This window comes from Schistocerca serialis, chromosome 3 (assembly GCF_023864345.2).
Source record: "Schistocerca serialis cubense isolate TAMUIC-IGC-003099 chromosome 3, iqSchSeri2.2, whole genome shotgun sequence".
NCBI lineage: Eukaryota > Metazoa > Arthropoda > Insecta > Orthoptera > Acrididae > Schistocerca > Schistocerca serialis.
The window spans coordinates 30,895,059-30,913,204 of record NC_064640.1 but is presented as its reverse complement, the minus strand read 5'-3'; the positions used below and the strand labels follow the sequence as shown (position 1 = coordinate 30,913,204).

General features: G+C 38.2%; 1 protein-coding gene across 2 annotated transcripts in view; it reads left to right on the top strand.

Annotated features, from left to right (window-relative positions):
• Positions 1-17,915, top strand: part of LOC126469688 (peroxisomal targeting signal 1 receptor) — a 242,384-nt gene extending 224,469 nt beyond the window's left edge. For both annotated transcript variants that reach the window (XM_050096845.1, XM_050096846.1), the window contains exons 14-15: positions 5,392-5,436; positions 17,280-17,915. In XM_050096845.1, the coding sequence (XP_049952802.1) occupies positions 5,392-5,431 (40 nt within the window). In that variant the 3' untranslated portion in view covers positions 5,432-5,436; positions 17,280-17,915. The remainder of the gene's footprint in view (positions 1-5,391; positions 5,437-17,279) is intronic.
• The last annotated feature ends 231 nt before the right edge of the window (positions 17,916-18,146 follow it).

Below are 18,146 nucleotides of genomic sequence, written 5' to 3'. Positions count from 1 at the left end.
TTGTGTAAGTTGACTGCCATGGACAAGACCCGTGTGTGTGTGTGTGTGTGTGTGTGTGTGTGTGTGTGTGTGTGTGTGTGTGTGTGTGTGTGTAGGTGTAGGAGAGGGGGGGGGGATGTGTAACTTTTGTACAGACTACACTACTTGTAAGTTTGTGCAAATTTTGACAATATTTTCACTACACATTAATCGTCAGTTTTTACTGCTAGCCCTATAGGAGCTGTTTCAAGTCTTCCCCTAAATTTTGTACATGTGCTCATCATATTCTACTCAAATACGAGGGCATGCTAAAAAGTAATGATTTTTTGTGTGAGAACTCTTAAGGCTTTTTAAATAAAACAAATGTTATTAACATTCTTCATCTTTAGTCTTCATATCTACGTATTTATTTCTCAACATAGTCATCCTAGTGCCTGGCAGTTGGCAAGAAGGTAGTTAGGAAGAGGAGGTATTCAGACAGTTTTACTTTGCATACATGCAATAGATACGACCAACTGTCAGAGTTGAGTGGAGAGGAGCCTCGTGTAGTCGTAGATGTAGGTAACTTGCAGCAGTCCTCAGCAATTAGGAGGCCTAGGTTAGTTGCAAAGTCTAGCAGAAAGAAGGTTCTGCTGCTAGGTAGTTCCCACGGTAGAGGTGTGGGCCAGCAGTTGCAGGAAGTGTTGGGAAGTGAGTACCAGGTCACCAGCATTGTGAAGCCTAGTGCAGGGTTGGCTCAGGTGACTGAAAGCATAGGGGAGTTATGTAAGAATTTTACGAAAGAGGATCAGGTAGTGATAGTGGGTGGAGCAGGGAACAGTCTCGATAGGGATGGGGAATATGATGTCAGTGGTGACTTGGTTAAGATAGCTACTCAAACTGGTGGCACTAATGTGCATTTTGTGCAACTGTTTCAGCGTCATGATCGGCCTCACCTTAATGCGCCTATTGGCGCGTTAATGTGGGGCTGGGGAGGGCACTGATGGCGGAGGGCATGGATCACATCTCAGTGGTGCCAGTTGGGTCTGTCAGTAGATGGGGTTTCACTGGGCATGGCCTGCACCTCAATAGGTATGGGGAGGGGAGGCTGGCTAAGCTTATAGGTGACAGTGTAGTGGGTGGTGGTGGTGGTGGTGGTGGTGGTGGTATCACTCATGGAAAAATTCCTGTAGTAGTTGGTGTTGGAGCTGCACCTTTTTAAGACTGAAGTCAGCTGATAGGCATACCTGCTTAAAGGAAGTGCCTCTAACTAAGGGCTCACCTCCAGAGGATGTAATGTTTCCAAGTAGAGAAGGAATTAGCGTATTTCATCAAAATATAAGAGGTATTAGAGATGAAGTTAGTGAACTGCTAATAGATGTTAACTCTGAAATTATTGGTATATCAGAGCACCACTTAAATAATTTGATAATTCAGAGGCTTCCTTTACCAGGCTACAGATTAGCTGGCTGTTTCTCAAGGAGTTCCTTGCGGGGTGGGGGAGTGGCTCTGTACGTAAAAAACAGTATTTCATTTGAGTCCATAGACGTATCACGACACTGCACTGAACAGATATTTGAAAGTTGTGCAGCATTAGTTGAATTTAGGGAAACTAAACTTCTAATTGCTGTTGTTTATAGGTCCGCTAACTCCGACTTCAGAGCAATTTTGCTTAAGCTAGAGGGGGTTCTTGATTCACTTTGTAGGAAGTACCAGAAAGTAGTTATGTGGTGACTTCAATATTAATTTTGTACATGATTGTGCAAGAAAAAGGGTGTTGGTAGAGCTCCTAAATTCATATGATCTGATTCAAACTGTGTTTTTTCCAACTAGGGTGCAGGGCATCAGTAGCACAGTCATAGACAATATTTTTATTCATTCTTCGTTACTAGATGGGCATTCTGCTAGTAAAAGGGTGAATGGCCTTTCAGACCATGATGCACAAATTTTAACACTAAAAGGTTTTTGTACTCAAACCAATGTCATATTTAATTACAAACTACGTAGGAAAGTTAATCCAACACCAATAGAGAGTTTTTCAAAACTTGTCAAGGAATAAGAGTGGCAAGATGTTTATAGTGCCGATAATATAGATGATAAATACAATGCTTTCCATAACACATTTCTCATGCTCTTTGAGAGTTGCTTTCCATTAGAACATTCTAAATGGGGTACTAGCAGTAATGGACAGCCCAGTTGGCTGGGGATAAGGATATCATGTAGAACAAAGCAAGAATTGTATCAAAATGTTAGAAGTAGTCACAATCAAGCTACAGTAGCCCATTACAAACAGTATTGTAAGGTGCTTAAAAATGTTATTAGCAAGGCAAAAAGTATGTGGTATGCAAAGAGAATAGCTAATCCACAGGATAAAATTAAAGCCATATGGTCAGTTGTGAAGGAAGTGTCTGGTCAGCAGCACAAGGTTGATGATATAAAGTCAGTTTGCAGTAATAACATTTCTGTTACTGATAAATCAGATATATGTACAGTATTTAACAACCATTCTCTGAGCATTGCTGGTGAATTAAATAAAAATTTAGTTTCTACAGGAAATCATATAAATTTCTTAGCAAATGCCTTTCCGAGATTGATGCCTGAAATACTCCTCTGTGATACAGACAAGAGGGAGATTGAGTCAATATTAAATCACTGAAGACTAAGGACTCTCGTGGTTATGATTGAGTGTCTAGTAGAATATTAAAGTACTGTGCTGCACATGTTAGCCCTGTATTTAGCTATATTTGTAATTTTTCCTTTAGGAATGGTCAGTTTCCCGAGCGATTAAAGTACTCAGTAGTAAAGCCGCTTTATAAAAAGGGAGAAAGGGATAATGTAGATAATTTTAGACCTATTTCTATGCCATCAGTGTTTGCAAAAGTTATCGAAAAGGCTGTGTGTGTAAGGTTTATTGATCATTTTATATCACACGATTTGCTATCAAATGTACAGTTCGGCTTTAGAAGTTGTTTGACAACTGAAAATGCTATATTCTCTTTTCTCTGTGAGGTACTGGATGGGCTAAACAAAAAGTTTCAAACGCTTGGCGCATTTTTTGATTTAACAAAGGCATTTGACTGTGTTGATCTCACAATATTGGTCCAGAAGTTGGACCATTACAGAATAAGGGGAGTAGCTCACAATTGGTTCACCTCTTACTTTAGCAACAGGCAGCAAAAGGTCATTATTCACAATGTTGATAATGGCTGTGATGTGGGATCTGAGTGGGGTACTGTCAAGTGGGGGGGGGGGGGGGTGCCCCAGGGATCAGTGTTGGGGCCACTCCTGTTCCTTATTTATATAAATGACATGCCCTCTAGTATTATGGGTAACTCTAAAATATTTCTGTTTGCTGATAACACTAGCTTGGTAGTAAAGGATGTTGTGTGCAACATTGACTTGGTTTCAAGTAGTGCAGTACATGACCTCAGTTCATGGCTTGTAGAAAATAAACTAACATTAAATCACAGTAAGACTCAGTTTTTACAGTTCCTAACACACAATTCAACAAAACCTGATGTTTTAATCTCACAGAACGGGCATATGATTAGTGAAACTGAACAGTTCAAATTGCTAGGTGTTCAGATAGATAGTAAGCTGTCGTGGAAAGCCCACGTTCAGGATCTTGTTCAAAGACTTAATACTGCCATTTTCACTATTTGAACGGTATCGAAAGTGAGTGATACTTCGACACGTAAATTAGTCTACTTTGCTTATTTTCATTCACTTATGTCGTTTGACTTTATGTTTTGGGGTAACTCTTCCCATTCTAGAAGGATATTTTTGGTTCAGAAACGGGCGGTTCGAGCAATAAGTGGTGTGAGTTCACGAACCTCTTGTCGACCTCTGTTCACGAGTCTGGGTATTTTGACATTGGCCTCTCAATATGTATATTCCTTATTGTCGTTTCTTGTTACCAATATTAGTTTATTTCCAACAGTAAGCAGCGGCAGAAATCAAACCTCCATTTGGATCGGACTTCCTTAACTCTTGTGCAAAAAGGTGTGCAGTATACTGCTGCATCCATTTTCAATAAGCTGCCATTCAAATTCAAAAATCTTAGCATTAATCCACGCGCTTTCAAATTGAAACTGAAGAGTTTCCTCATGGGTCACTCCTTCTATTCTGTCGAGGAGTTCCTTGAAAAATTAAGCTGATTCTCATTGTATTGCTGATAGTGTTTAAGTAAACTTATGGACTGATTTTCTTTCAGGTTCATGAATATTTATTTTTATCTGTTATTACTTTTATGTTGTAAGTCCATGTACTGACACGTTCCATGACCTTGGAAATTTGCTCCTCAATTTGGTCCTACAGAACTTGACATGTAAATAAATAAATAAAAAAACTGATTTCTCGCAGTGAGAGACTAATTTGTTGATACTGTCAGTCTAGAGTGTTTGGCTTTGTTGACAGAGCCATTACCTCACCTCTGCTTACACCACTTCATGATTTTTAAAGTGAAATGCTTGAAGCTGTTCTTTAAGTTTTGGAATCACTTGAAAATCAGATGGGGCCAAGTCAGGACTGGACGCACAATGATAGATGACAGTGAATCCAAAGCTTTGGATTGTTGCAGACATTGGTGCATTCATGTGTGGTCTGACACTGCCATGCTGAAGGAGAAGGTTTCCCATTGTGTGGATGAACTATTTGAATTTGAAACACTATTGCAGCATGCTGCTTCTCACACACTGACATAGTTAAGTTGCACACCAACATGTTACACAATACAGTTGGGATCCCTCTGGTAGCAGAGGGTTGCAAATATGTGGGCATGAGGAATAAAGATGTGGAATGTTAATAATGTTTTACTTGAAAAGCTTTAAGAGCTTCACGTAAAAAAGAAAAAAAAAAAAGAAATCAGAGGCATTACTTTTCAGCATGTTCCTCATAATTGGAAGGAAAGATGGCAACAACTGGCACATTGCCAGGCCATAGACTACCAAATTATGGCTTGAACTTAGACTTTGAAATATACTGCAATCACTCTTGGCATTTGCATTGCTGCATAACTTTCTCAAAACATTTTCTGGGTCAGTGTTGTGCATCTTGTTATACCTCAACATTTTCTCTGTCTATGTCACAGTAATTTTTAATGCTTAAATTTATTTCACAGTATTTGTAGTCAGTAAGGTGTAACAGTAAGTGTATATCAGAATCGTATACTGCTTAATACTTTGTGCAAATAAATTACCATTTTAGTTAAATCCTTGCACAGCTAAATTACTGATACTCGTATTATAGTGTTTCTGTATTGATTTACAACTTTTACCTTTTAGATTTATGGTTCCAGGTCATTTATACTACAAAAAATATTTTTTTCAGAATTACACAGTGAGTAAATGACGGATGACTTTTGAGAATAGTTTGATAAGGTTCATAAAGTTATTTAATATTTTTTATAAAACTATTGCAACTATTTTCTTTCAGGGACCTTGAGAAACTGTCAAAAGCATTTGAGGTCGAGTAACACAGGTAAATATTCTATAGTATTCATTTCTATTTTTTAAATACAAAACTGACAAACTTCCTGGTGCAATGAATAGAGAAGATTTATCTCAGTTAACTCCACTTGTAGTTTCAGCTCTCTCAGACTGCAGACGTGTGTGCAAGTTGTGTTTGTGTGAGTGCGTGTGTGTGTGTGTGTCTACTGCTGACAAAGGCCTTAATGGGCAAAAGCTTTGATTGTGTGAATCTTTTTATTGTGCCTATCATGACTCAGCATCTCCGCTATATGGTGAGTAGCAGCTTTCCTTCTCTGGTATTGTTAACTCCACTTTCATTTGTCATGTTTTGTGGTTTTCTTTAACATTTTGGTAGTCACTAGCTATTCATTTCTAAAAATGGTGTATTTTAAATCTACTAAGCTTCCTTTGGCATTGTATACCAGAATCAATACTTTAATGCTATGTGACCAGGTTTTTATCTGTATAAAGGGCAACCACATATCCAAGTAGAAAACACAATCTTAACATCATTTTGCATGCATATGAACAATCAGAAAGATTCTGCCATTGGAAAGAGTCTTCTGGGATGTGCAATGAATCAGAGAAATTGAACAGTGTACGAAAAATTTTTGGTAAGAACTTCTGCAGCCTGAATTAATTACAGACATGAAGTGACACTAGTTACATATATGATGAATCAATCAAATGTTTTGCATTTCAATTTCCATGCTTCACTTACATTTTCGTTGTATTAAAATTATTAATTTACTTTATTCATTCATTCCATCATTCAGCTGCTGTAGTGCCCATGTAGGAGGAGACCCTTTCGGGATGTGGAATGAGTCAAGGTTATCATAAAAAACATATGAAAAGAATCACGGAGAAACTTGCTCTATACTCAATATTAACAAGAAACTACCAGAAAACTGCTTTGTGTATTTATGCTAACTAAATGTTACCTAGTAAAATTGACCTAACAGGAGAGTGAACGCAAATATAGTTACAGTTTTAAACCAGAATACATAGTATTTCACTGCCAGAACAAGAACCATTCACCTTGTCCTTGTATTTTTATGTTCGCTGCTCAGTTTTGCCTCCATTTGTTGAGTAGTAATCAGTACTCACATAGATGTAGATACAAGAAGTTAAGTAGAAATTCCCACATAAAGTTTCTTTTTATCTTTGTATTGATGGTTTAACAACTGATTTAATATCATTAGCACAGTACTGCACCATGTTATGGTTAGTACAAAAATAGCATTTTAATGAGTCTTAGTACTACGCATATTTCTCTGACACCGGATGGCTGCAGTTAAACTGATGGTGTTCTGAGTGCTGCAGCATGCGTTGCACACATTGCAGGGCATAAAAACATTGTAGGTATGCTCATTAATTGGTGCACTTGTGGAGTATACTGAAAAAATAATAGTTCCACTTTCTGCCACCAGTTGAAAATATGGCGCTGTTAGCATTCAGAATGTCAAATGTTTCCTGTTTTGATGTCAGTATGCTGTTTGTTGCTTGGTGATGCATGTTGATTTCATTTTTGAAGCGACTGTTGGTGTAAAATGGCTATTGAGGAGGAAGACCTTACACTGATGGCAAAGTTGTTTATGAAATCAGCAGCAATATCAGTGCTGCATTGTAGGAATATTACTGACAGAAAGAGTTGTGAAGATACCTCATGTCAGCAAATGCTCCGAAGAATATGATCAAGAAATTTGAAGAAACAGGTGAATTATGTCGTGCAGCAGGGAGAGGGAGGCAGCCCATTCCCATAGCAGTCGTTGAAGAAGTTTCTGTAGCTGTATCTGACGATTCAGCAAATGCCTCAAATTCTGCAGCCAGTGGTTGAGCTGTGTCACACAAATTGTCTGTCCCCTGCTCCACTGGTCAATGGTTCGAAAGATTTTGTGGTGTATTTTACACTGGTATCCCTATAAGATTCAGAATGTGAACCAAATTAAGCTCCAAGATAGACTACAATGCCAAGACTTTGCCCTTCATTTTCTGACACGTGTAGAAATAAATGACATGTGGCTATCTTGGGATGCCGAGGCACATTTTATTCTGCATGTTGCCATGAATGCATAGGACTGCCGCATATGAGGCCTTACTCCTCCTTATGTTGTGCAGCAACGTACACTTTCTCTTCAATGTGATGAGACTTCACAGGCCTGTTAGGTGTACTGTAACATCTGCATATTATAAGGACCTCCTTTTGCAACACATGATTCTAGTTTTGTAAGAGTGTGACTGTGTCCACACTACTGTTATCTTGCAAGATGGGGTGACTCAACATGTTACTTGCCAGGTAAAAGATTTGCTTCAAGAAACCTTTGAAAACGTTGTCTTCATCTCTAGACAACTTCAAGATGTGGAGCCTTTAAGACCACCGTGACCTAAATCCATGTGACTTCTGGTTGGGTTGGGGGGGGGGGGGGGCGACGGTACCTGGGAGATTGTGTCTTTAGGTATGTGTCCAGACTCACAGAAAATGGAACCTCCACTCATCTCCTTCACATACTCCACGACCGCACTGATCAATGAACATACAGTATAACCCCACTTTAACATTCCAGCAATTTACGTTTTCCCATCGTTTGACATTTCGTATCAGTCCTATCAAATTTCGTATGCCCACAATGTTAATTTGCACCTGATTTTGCATCAACATATCTATAATTTTCCTGTGATTTAGGCATTATGAAAAAATGTTTGTGGAGAAAAAATGACGCTGGCATGATGTTGGCCATCCAGTAGTGTCTACAAATTTTATGTGGTTAAGTTTCTTGACACCAGCGCACTCTACTCAGTGGATCTGAGTAGGTAAATGTGTAAAAGTTGGAACAATTCGTACCGTATCTTCCGCCACTGCCAAGCTCTACTTGGCGTGGTGGCTGATGTGAGTAACTAGGTTCGTTCGAATGAAGGTATCATGACCAGTCACAACCATTTCCAAACTGTCTCTACTGCGCAAACATAGTTTCGTGATTGTTGTGATCATTGTGATGCCTTCGTCGAACCATTTTTAGCTTGTTTCGGCATATGGCCACTTGGAGCACTAGTGACAACGCCATTCACTTGCTCAAATGTTTTTAGTTTAAACACAGTGCCGGTTACGTATTTTATTCATGCTGAGCAAAATGTGTTTCAAGAATTTATTTTCGTAGTAAGTGCAGTATTTACGTATGTATTTTATGTGATGTTACACAAACAAACAATGTGGGTGATAGTTTGCGTGTGTGTGGTTTTCTACATAACTGAGGAGCCACATTACCTGATAACCTCAAAAAGATGACTGCAGTACAAAAGATGCAGAATAATGCATATTTAAACACCAAACAGAATACTTATGTACGTATTTGCACTTGACAATGAGAAAAAGTCTCGAAATGCGTTATATTAAGCATGAGAAAATATGTAACTAGTGCATTATTTCATTATTTAAATCGTGAATGACAACTGCAGGCTTTCAGAAACATCGATTATGACGTATGAAATTGAGTCAAATGTTCCTACTTTATTGGCAGTTATTAGTTCCAGTTACATCAGTGGTTTTTATTCGATAATAAACCTTCATTAGATAATAAACAAGTACCTGACAAGCTTTTTGATGCCTGTTATGTACATACAGGGTGTTACAAAAAGGTACGGCCAAACTTTCAGGAAACATTCCTCACACACAAAGAAAGAAAATATGTTATGTGGACATGTGTACGGAAATGCTTACTTTCCATGTTAGAGCTCATTTTATGGCTTCTCTTCAAATCCCATTAACCATGGAATGGAAACACACAGCAACAGAACGTACCAGTGTGACTTCAAACACTTTGTTACAGGAAATGTTCAAAATGTCCTCCGTTAGCAAGGATACATGCGTGCACCCTCCGTCGCATGGAATCCCTGATGCGCTGATGCAGCCCTGGAGAATGGCGTACTGTATCACAGCCGTCCACAATACAAGCACGAAGAGTCTTTCCATTTGGTACCGGGGTTGCGTAGACAAGAGCTTTCAAATGCCCACATAAATGAAAGTCAAGAGTGTTGAGGTCAGGAGAGCGTGGAGGCCACGGAATTGGTCCGGCTCTACCAATCCATCGGTCACCGAATATGTTGTTGAGTAGCATACGAGCACTTCGACTGAAATGTGCAGGAGCTCCATCGTGCATGAACCACATGTTGTGTCGTACTTGTACAGGCACATGTTCTAGCAGCACAGGTAGAGTATCCCATATGAAATCGTGGCGGTGAATCGAGGAAGTACAGTACATACTGACGAAACTAAAATGAGCTCTAACATGGAAATTAAGCGTTTCCGGCCACATGTCCACATAACATCTTTTCTTTATTTGTGTGTAAGGAATGTTTCCTGAAAGTTTGGCCGTACCTTTTTGTAAAAAATGGTTCAAATGGCTCTGAGCACTATGGGACTCAACTGCTGAGGTCATTAGTCCCCTGAAACTTAGAACTAGTTAAACCTAACTAACCTAAGGACATCACAAACATCCATACCCGAGGCAGGATTCGAACCTGCGACCGTAGCGGTCTCGCGGTTACAGACTGCAGCGCCTTTAACCGCACGGCCACTTCGGCCGGCTTTTTGTAACACCCTGTATATCATACATAAAGTGCAAGGGGGTATCCTATATGTAACTTTTACAGCTTAAAATGTTATTTCCCACATTTTACACAATTTTTTGGAAGTCCCTTGAAAAGTGTAAAAGTGGGGTTTCACTGTAACTATGATGTTTCAGTACCCCATGATGTATACAGCTCACACTGCTGCACACCATCAGTTTAATTGCAACCACCCATTTATATTTAGTGAACAGTAGTTTGCCATTACAGTATAACCCTGGTTAACCGACCAAAAGGGGGAAAGCCATTTCAGATAGCAGTTTCCTCATTTAAGCCATGAACAACTGATATGTAGTACAGCATTTTGTTTTACAATTATGGTATGTAGTTTTGAAAGTCAAACAAATTCAAAAAATCTCTTTGTAGGCTACACCTACTTTCTTTATTAAAGTTAAAATTACAGGTTTAGAATTACAGTATATCGATATACAGTATACCATGCTTAAAAGTTGATAGCGTATGAATTACTCATTGAAAAATCTCACTAATTTGTGTTTGTTTTTTTTTTGTCTCCCTCCAAATGTTTTTGAGAAATAATGGCCTGTCATCTTGTCAGTAGAAGGATGTTGACCAATGATGATTCGTTGCGTTATTCAACACATCTTAGGGCAACACAAACAGCAACACATGTACTGTAATTTGTGTTAGCCCAGTGGGTTTTTAAATAGTAACAAATTCTCAATTTAGACTTACCTCAAGTGCTTGGAAGCCACTGTCAGCTGTCATTCTGTCACCCATATCATCTACTTTGGGTTCTTTGATCGTGTCAGCATTTCATTGCAACATTGTTTCTACAGTTTCTTGCTTCATGATCTCTAGTGAGTTGTCTGTGACAATCCATTCACCCACCTTTCACACATTCATGTCTTTGCATCTGGAAATTCTTTTTACCACATCTGTCAAGCTAAAAAGAAATTTCTGAATTCTGTCCTTCAAGCTCATTATCCTGACTTTGAAGAGTTTCATCATCCACATTATTCCAGACTTGCACACATCAATAAATTGTGTGTTTCATATTTACTGCCATCAGTGCTTCATTCACGTTATTGTTTTTTATGTCATTATCTTGCAGGGTCGATCTCAAAAATAGTTCATGGTAGTGCTTTAAATGTTGCTGATCCAGCGGATGAATTAGACTGGTAATGTTTGGGGGAAGGAAACGCACGACGACATCACCACTTTTCAACTCAAAAGGGTGTGTAGGTGCATTGTTGATTAATAAGATTTTGTGTGTGTGTGTGTGTGTGTGTGTGTGTGTGTGTGTGTGTGTGTGTGTGTTTAGGCAGTCCTTTTTCAGTTAAAAACATTTAAAATGTACGTAGAAACTGGTCGCTAAACTAATCAACAAAGAGTTCACAAGACACCCCAAGAACTTTTTTGAGCTCTAAAAACGACTGGTAGAGCATTTTGGGCAACACCTTTCAAGGCTCGAGGTTTTTTTCAGCTTCCCTCTACACATCGGAGGCAATCTATGCGTTTCAGAAGTGTTTTATGACAAAAGAACAGTTATTACCACTTCTTCATTTTGTGTCTTGTGGCAGATGTTTCTTTTGATTAAGCTAAGGTTTATGTAGGCAGCAACGGTGAAGTCACTGATGACTGTGCCACTAAAGCAGAGTTACTAAACACGGTTTTCCAAAACTCCTTTACCAAAGAAGATGAAGTAAATATTCCTGAATTCCAATCAAGAACAATTGCCAAGATTAGAAACATAGAAGTCGATATCCTTGGTATAGCAAAGCAGCTTAAATCACTTAATAAAGGCAAGGCCTCTGGTCCAGATTGTATACCAGTCAGGTTCCTTACAGAGTATGATGATGCGATAGCTCCATATTTAGCAATTATATACAACTGCTCGCTCACAGAAAGTTCCGTACCTAAAGACTGGAAAATTGCTGAAGTCACACAAGTAATGAAAAAGGGAAATAGGAGTAATCCACTAAATTACAGGCCCATATCACTAATGTTGATTTGCAGTAGGGTTTTGGAATGTATACTGTATTTGAACATTATGAATTACCTCGAAGAAAATGATTTATTGACACACAGCTCTTTATACTCGTGAAGTAATAAGTGCTATCGACAGGGAATGTCAAATTGATTCCATATTTTTAGAGTTCTAGAAGGCTTTAGACACCGTTCCTCAAAAGTGTCTTCGAACCAAACTGCGTGTCTATGGGATATCGCGAGTGGATTCGTGATTTCCTGTCAGAAAGGTGACAGTTCGTAGTAATAGATGGAAAGTCATCGAGTAAAACAGAAGTAATATCAGACATTCCCCAAGGAATTGTTGTAAGCCCTCTATTGTTCCTGATCTATATTAATGACCTAAGAGACAATTTGAGCAGCCCTCTTAGATTATTTACAGATGAGGCTGTCATTTACCATCTTATAAAGTCATCAGATGAGCAAAACAAATTGGAAAATGATTTAGACAAGATATCTGAGTGGTGCAAAAAGTGGAAATTGACCCTGAATAAAGAAAAGTGTGAAGTTATTCACATGAGTTCTAAAAAAAAATCCCTTAAATTTTGATGACGCAATAAGTCACACAAATCTGAAGGCTGTAAATTCAACTAAATACTTAGGGATTACAATTACAAGTAACCTAAATTGTTCCAATCACATAGATACTGTTGTGGGTAGAGCAAACCAAGGACTGTGATTCTTTGGAAGAGCACTTTGAAGGTGTAGCAGGTCTACTAAAGAGACTGCTTACAACACACTTGTCCGCCCTATTATGGAGTATTGCGGTGTGGTGTGGGATCTGTGTCAGATGGGACCAATGGATGACACCAAAAAAGTTCAAAGAACGGTGGCTCATTTTTTATTATCGTGAAATAGTGGAGATAGTGCCACAGACATGATACATGAATTGGAGTGGCAATCATTAAAACAAAGACGTCTTTCGTTGTGATGGGATCTTCTCATACAATTTCAATCACGTTTCTCCTCCGATTGCAAAAACATTCTGTTGGCACCTACCTACATAGGTAGAAATGATCACCACAATAAAATGAGAGGAATCAGGGCTCGCATAGAAAAATTTAAGAGCTCATTTTTCCCACACGCCATTCGAGAGTGGAACAATAGAGACAGCTTGAAGGTGGTTCTTTGAACCCTGTACCAGACACTTAATTGTGAATAGCAGTGTAATCACATAGATGTAGATGTAGATCTTAAAATTAACACTCATGTGTTTATAATTGCAAATTTGCCCCTTAGTGTAGTCTTGAGTGTGATTTCAAACTCTGTTTTGAAAACATCAACCATATCTGGATCTGCAGATAACTTTTCTCCTTATACATGCAATTGACAAATGCCGTGATTGTTTTTAAACCCATCTAAGAGCTTGAAAAAGGTCTTCTCCTACATTTTTGCTTCTTATTGCAGTATCAGGCCAGTCAAAGGCATGTCTTTTTCACATTGGGTGAAATGAAATGAAGATAGCAAAGATCTTCGCCTACTTTCTCATGGTTGAATATTTCCCTATGAGGATTTTTCAAAGCTTGCTCTAAAAATTTAAAATTAGAATCAAACTACACCCATTCTGAAATGGTAGAAACACCAACTCTGTAAGTAGTCACAAGAACATAGCAAGAAAATACACAGGCAGTGGAAATAAACAACCACTTGAATGCACTATTGTTGGCAGTATAGCTATATGTAGACCGATCAGGTAGTGGCTACAGAAGCATCTCAGTCAGGCATTCAGCTCTCATGAGGCATGTTCAGAAAGTAAGTGTACTGTGACCGTAACAAATAAATGGCGGGGGGGTTCCCCCGACCAGAGCAAGCATTTTGGGAAGACAGTAGTATGTAAACTCACATTGTAGTATCCAGTTGCATGAAAGATGTCAGTAAGAAATCCCACCAGGTGCTAGGCACATGCTGAGATCCGCGTCCACCTCACGGAAAGAATAACGTTTACCAAAATTTTTTCGTGAATCAAAATGGTTTATGGTGAAGGTGTTATGAAGGGAACGAGTGCATTTAAGTGGTGTAGGGAGCTTAGTGGAGGCAAAGCAAATGTTCATGACAGGGGAGTGGAAGACCATTTATTTTGACTGATGAGTTGGTGCAAAAAATTGAGGAAACTGTTTGTGAAACCTGCCATTTGACAGTGGATGAAATTTTTGCAATGTTTCCACAACTTTCTTGAATTCTCTTATATGAGGCACTTAGAGGAACACTTGAATACTGGAGACTGTGTACAAGATTGATCTCAAAACAGCTGACAGGGCAGCACAAGAAAAATTGGGCCAGTGGGAGATGAAAGTGTGTCACTCATTACATGCGAGAAACAAAGAAACAGTTATCACAGTGGCATCGCACCTATTTTCCACCTGCCGAAGAATTCAGGACAATTTTGGGCAAAAATGGCCTGTGTTTTGGGACCAAAAAGGCATAATTTTGGTCGAATTTCTGCCTCGGCAGGAGGGCATTGATGCACAAAGATATTGTGAGTTAAAAAAAAAACTCTTAAGGAGCATTCAAAATGAAAGTAGGGGAATTCTGATGAGAGGCTAGCGTGTGTTGCATGACAAAACCTGTCCTCACACAGCCTTAGAAACCAAGGCACTCTTGGACTCATTTAATTTGGGATGTTCTGAACCAACCTCTATAGTCCCCTGACTTGGTGCCTTCAGATTATCATCTTTTCACTTCCCAAAAGACACACATGAATGGAAATAAATTTTCAACTGGGACGGAATGAGGTTCTAAAGCGGGGAAAGGAGCTGATGGGAGAGCTCTTGAAGGAGGGTACAAAGAAACTTTTGTCATGGCTCACCACAAGCGCTGAACAGGATGGCAATTTTGAGGAAAAATATTCAACAGGTGTATTAAAATAGCCTGTAATTTTTTTTTCAAATACACTTTTTCTAAAAAAATCTAATGCACTTGCTTCCTGGACATGCCTCGTACTATTGATGATATATTTTTGAAACGTTAAGGCCGGTGGCTGTGCTGCTGTATCTTCAAGGTCTCTCAATGAGATAATGCAAAACTGCATGTTGCCCATGCTGGCTTGCCTTTCTGCAGTACACATGGTTTGGCTGTTGCCCTGGCCAGCACATCTCCAAATCTGTCACTCACTACAAAAATGTGGACATCAGTTGTCCCCTATGTACCCCCAGACAGCACAAGTAAACACATCTAAATAATCTGAGGAAAGGCACACCGGCATGTTTAAACATGTTTACAGAATCTGGGCACATGAGCAGTGACACATGTTAACACTTCATCTGCAACTAAAGAGTCAGCAATAAACAGTGACAATGTTGTTATAGCTGATTGATGTGTTATTGTGCTTTGGAAGTACACAAATCATGTCAAAGTGTTAAAACTGTCTTAAACTCTGCAAATACTGTGTGTGTGTTCATGAAAGGTAAACTTTTGAGAAATCTTCAAATGAAAGTAAAACACACTATTTTCTGTAAATAGTGCTCCACTGCTACAATGTAGCTAAGGAATGACATCATGGAAACCAACAAAAGTGGCCATAATGTGTATTTATTCACAGATAACCAGTTTTGCTCAAGTTGTCATCTTCAAGTCACCTACATAAAATAATAATTACGTTGAACCTTTGTATATAGGAGATACTCACAGATGAACATTACACCAGGTTAAAGGAAGCTTCTGTAGTGTCAAATACATAGTTATGTAAATACACATTATGGCAGCTTTTAGTGGTTTCCATGATGCTGTTCTTTGAAATCAAACCATGTAATGATTAGAAACATGGTTAGATAAGGAACTTCTCAATTACATAGAGGAGAACCGATAACAGGAACAGTAGTGATGGACAAAAATTAGCAATATTGCTTTGAAAGTAATCAGACACTACAAGACTTAATCATGGGGTTTGGGTAATATGAGTTAAACAGGTCCGTAGGTTAACTTTCAGAAGAGTACCACAAGTTGTAGTGTTAAGAGATACAGGTACCTTCTCAACAACACCAAATTGTGATTTCTAGCCATTTTGAGAGTATGTCCATTGCACCCAGAGGCTAACACAAAGGGAGACTTCTATTGACTGGAGAAATATTATCAAACACAAATGTGTAGAATATGCTGAAATTAACCTTCCTGGCAAACTAAAACTTTATGCCATTTTAGGAGTTGATCCTGAACCTCTTATGTGCTGCTAATAACTTTATGAAGAAAGATACATACTTTAGATTCCTTTCTTTCTATTTCCACATCGGCTCAGTTTTTTTAAGGTTGGGTCAGTAAGTAAAGATGTTTTGTACTGGTTGATAAAGGACCTGTGGGCTATTTCGTCATGTTTCGAAGATATTTGTTGTGGATGTACATTGATTCATGCACAGTAATGTCTGAAGATGGAGCTTTGAAATGAATGCCATTTCAACTGGATGGATAAAGAAATAAAACTAGGAGCATATAAAGTATGTTCAGGGTGATCAAAAAGTCAGTATAAATTTGAAAACTGAATAAATCCTGGAATAATGTAGATAGAGAGCTAGAAATTGACACACATCCTTGGAATGACGTGGGGTTTTATTAGAACCAAAAAAATACAAAAGTTCAAAAAATGTCAGACAGATGGCGCTTCATCTGATCAGAATAGCAATAACCAGCATAACAAAGTAAGACAAAGCAAAGATGATGTTCTTTACAGGAAATGCTCAATATTTCCACCATCATTCCTCAACAATAGCTGTAGTCGAGGAATAATGTTGTGAACAGCACTGTAAAGCATGTCCGGAGTTATGGTGAGGCATTGGCGTCGGATGTTGTCTTTCAGCATCCCTAGAGATGTCGGTCATCACGATACACTTGCGACTTCCATCATGTTTTATCTCTATGAAAGCTATAAGATTATTGAATAAAACAGTATTTCAATATTGAAGATTTGAGTTGTTTAATGATGTATGCTCAGATGGTGCAGGAAATAGTGTTGCCTACAAAATACAAATATTTGAAGCCCATCAAGGCACACAGTTTTCACATCTCAGGACAGTCCAAATAGCTCACATTCAGGTAAATCTCAACTTAATATTATTTTGGTTCTTTTAACCTTCAACCCTTCCTAGTATGGGTAGACAAAATGCACACTGTTGTAAATGATTAGTTACTGTACTGTAACTATTGAAATGTTTTCAAGTAAAAACAAGCTATATCTGGTAAGTAACAAATGATTTAATCTTGTTACTTCCATTTTTGTTTTGTATTTCATCTTCACAGATTTTTTTTGTTTTTCAGGTACAGTAAAGTGGATGCTGGAGAGCTGAGTGGTTGCACAGCCAGCATAATGGTTTTCAATTGATTCTTAATGTTCATGAATTTGACCTTAAACTACTGTCTTAATAAGTGTAATACAGCTAGAGTTGTATAATTGGGAATAATTGCTATGTAAATAAATATGATGTATAAGTTGATTGAATAAATGCTTAATAATTTAGTTCATTTGTCACTGGTATATCGCTTGTTCATTATGTGATACAGTTAATGCTGTCCAGAAAAAGACATTGCAGTATTCAGTCACTACATACACATACAAGTGAGAAGTTGAACATTGTAGTTCAGGTTACAAATTTGTGTCATCATTCATATTACAGTATATTGAAATGTAGAACTGGACAAAGCAACTTAGTAATGTACATTGGAGGTTAGAGCAATGAGAAAGGAATATCATTCATTCTAAGAGGAACTATGTGTAGTGGAGTTGTAAATGCTGCAAAAAGAATGCAAGCAGATGATGATGCTCATAGCATTGCAAGTGAAATATGTCTGGTTAATAATGAAAATGTTAAAGAAACAAAGGTGGAAACCCATGAGATATTTGTCGAAACTGCTTGTGAGCACATAATATGAGTTAATAAAGGTTTTAACATTAAAGCTTTTATTTATTTATTTATTTTGTGTTCCATAGATCCATATGGGAACATATCCCTGGATATAGAACGAGTCAAGGTTTTTACAGATTATTGTTTTGTGCACAGATACATTGATCTTATCATTAGATTAAAAAAACTGTGAAGTTTAGCAGGTACTCTTACATATTAGTTAAGATACAGGACATCTGAAAGAATATACAGTCATACATAAATTTGGGTATTGTTCTTAAGT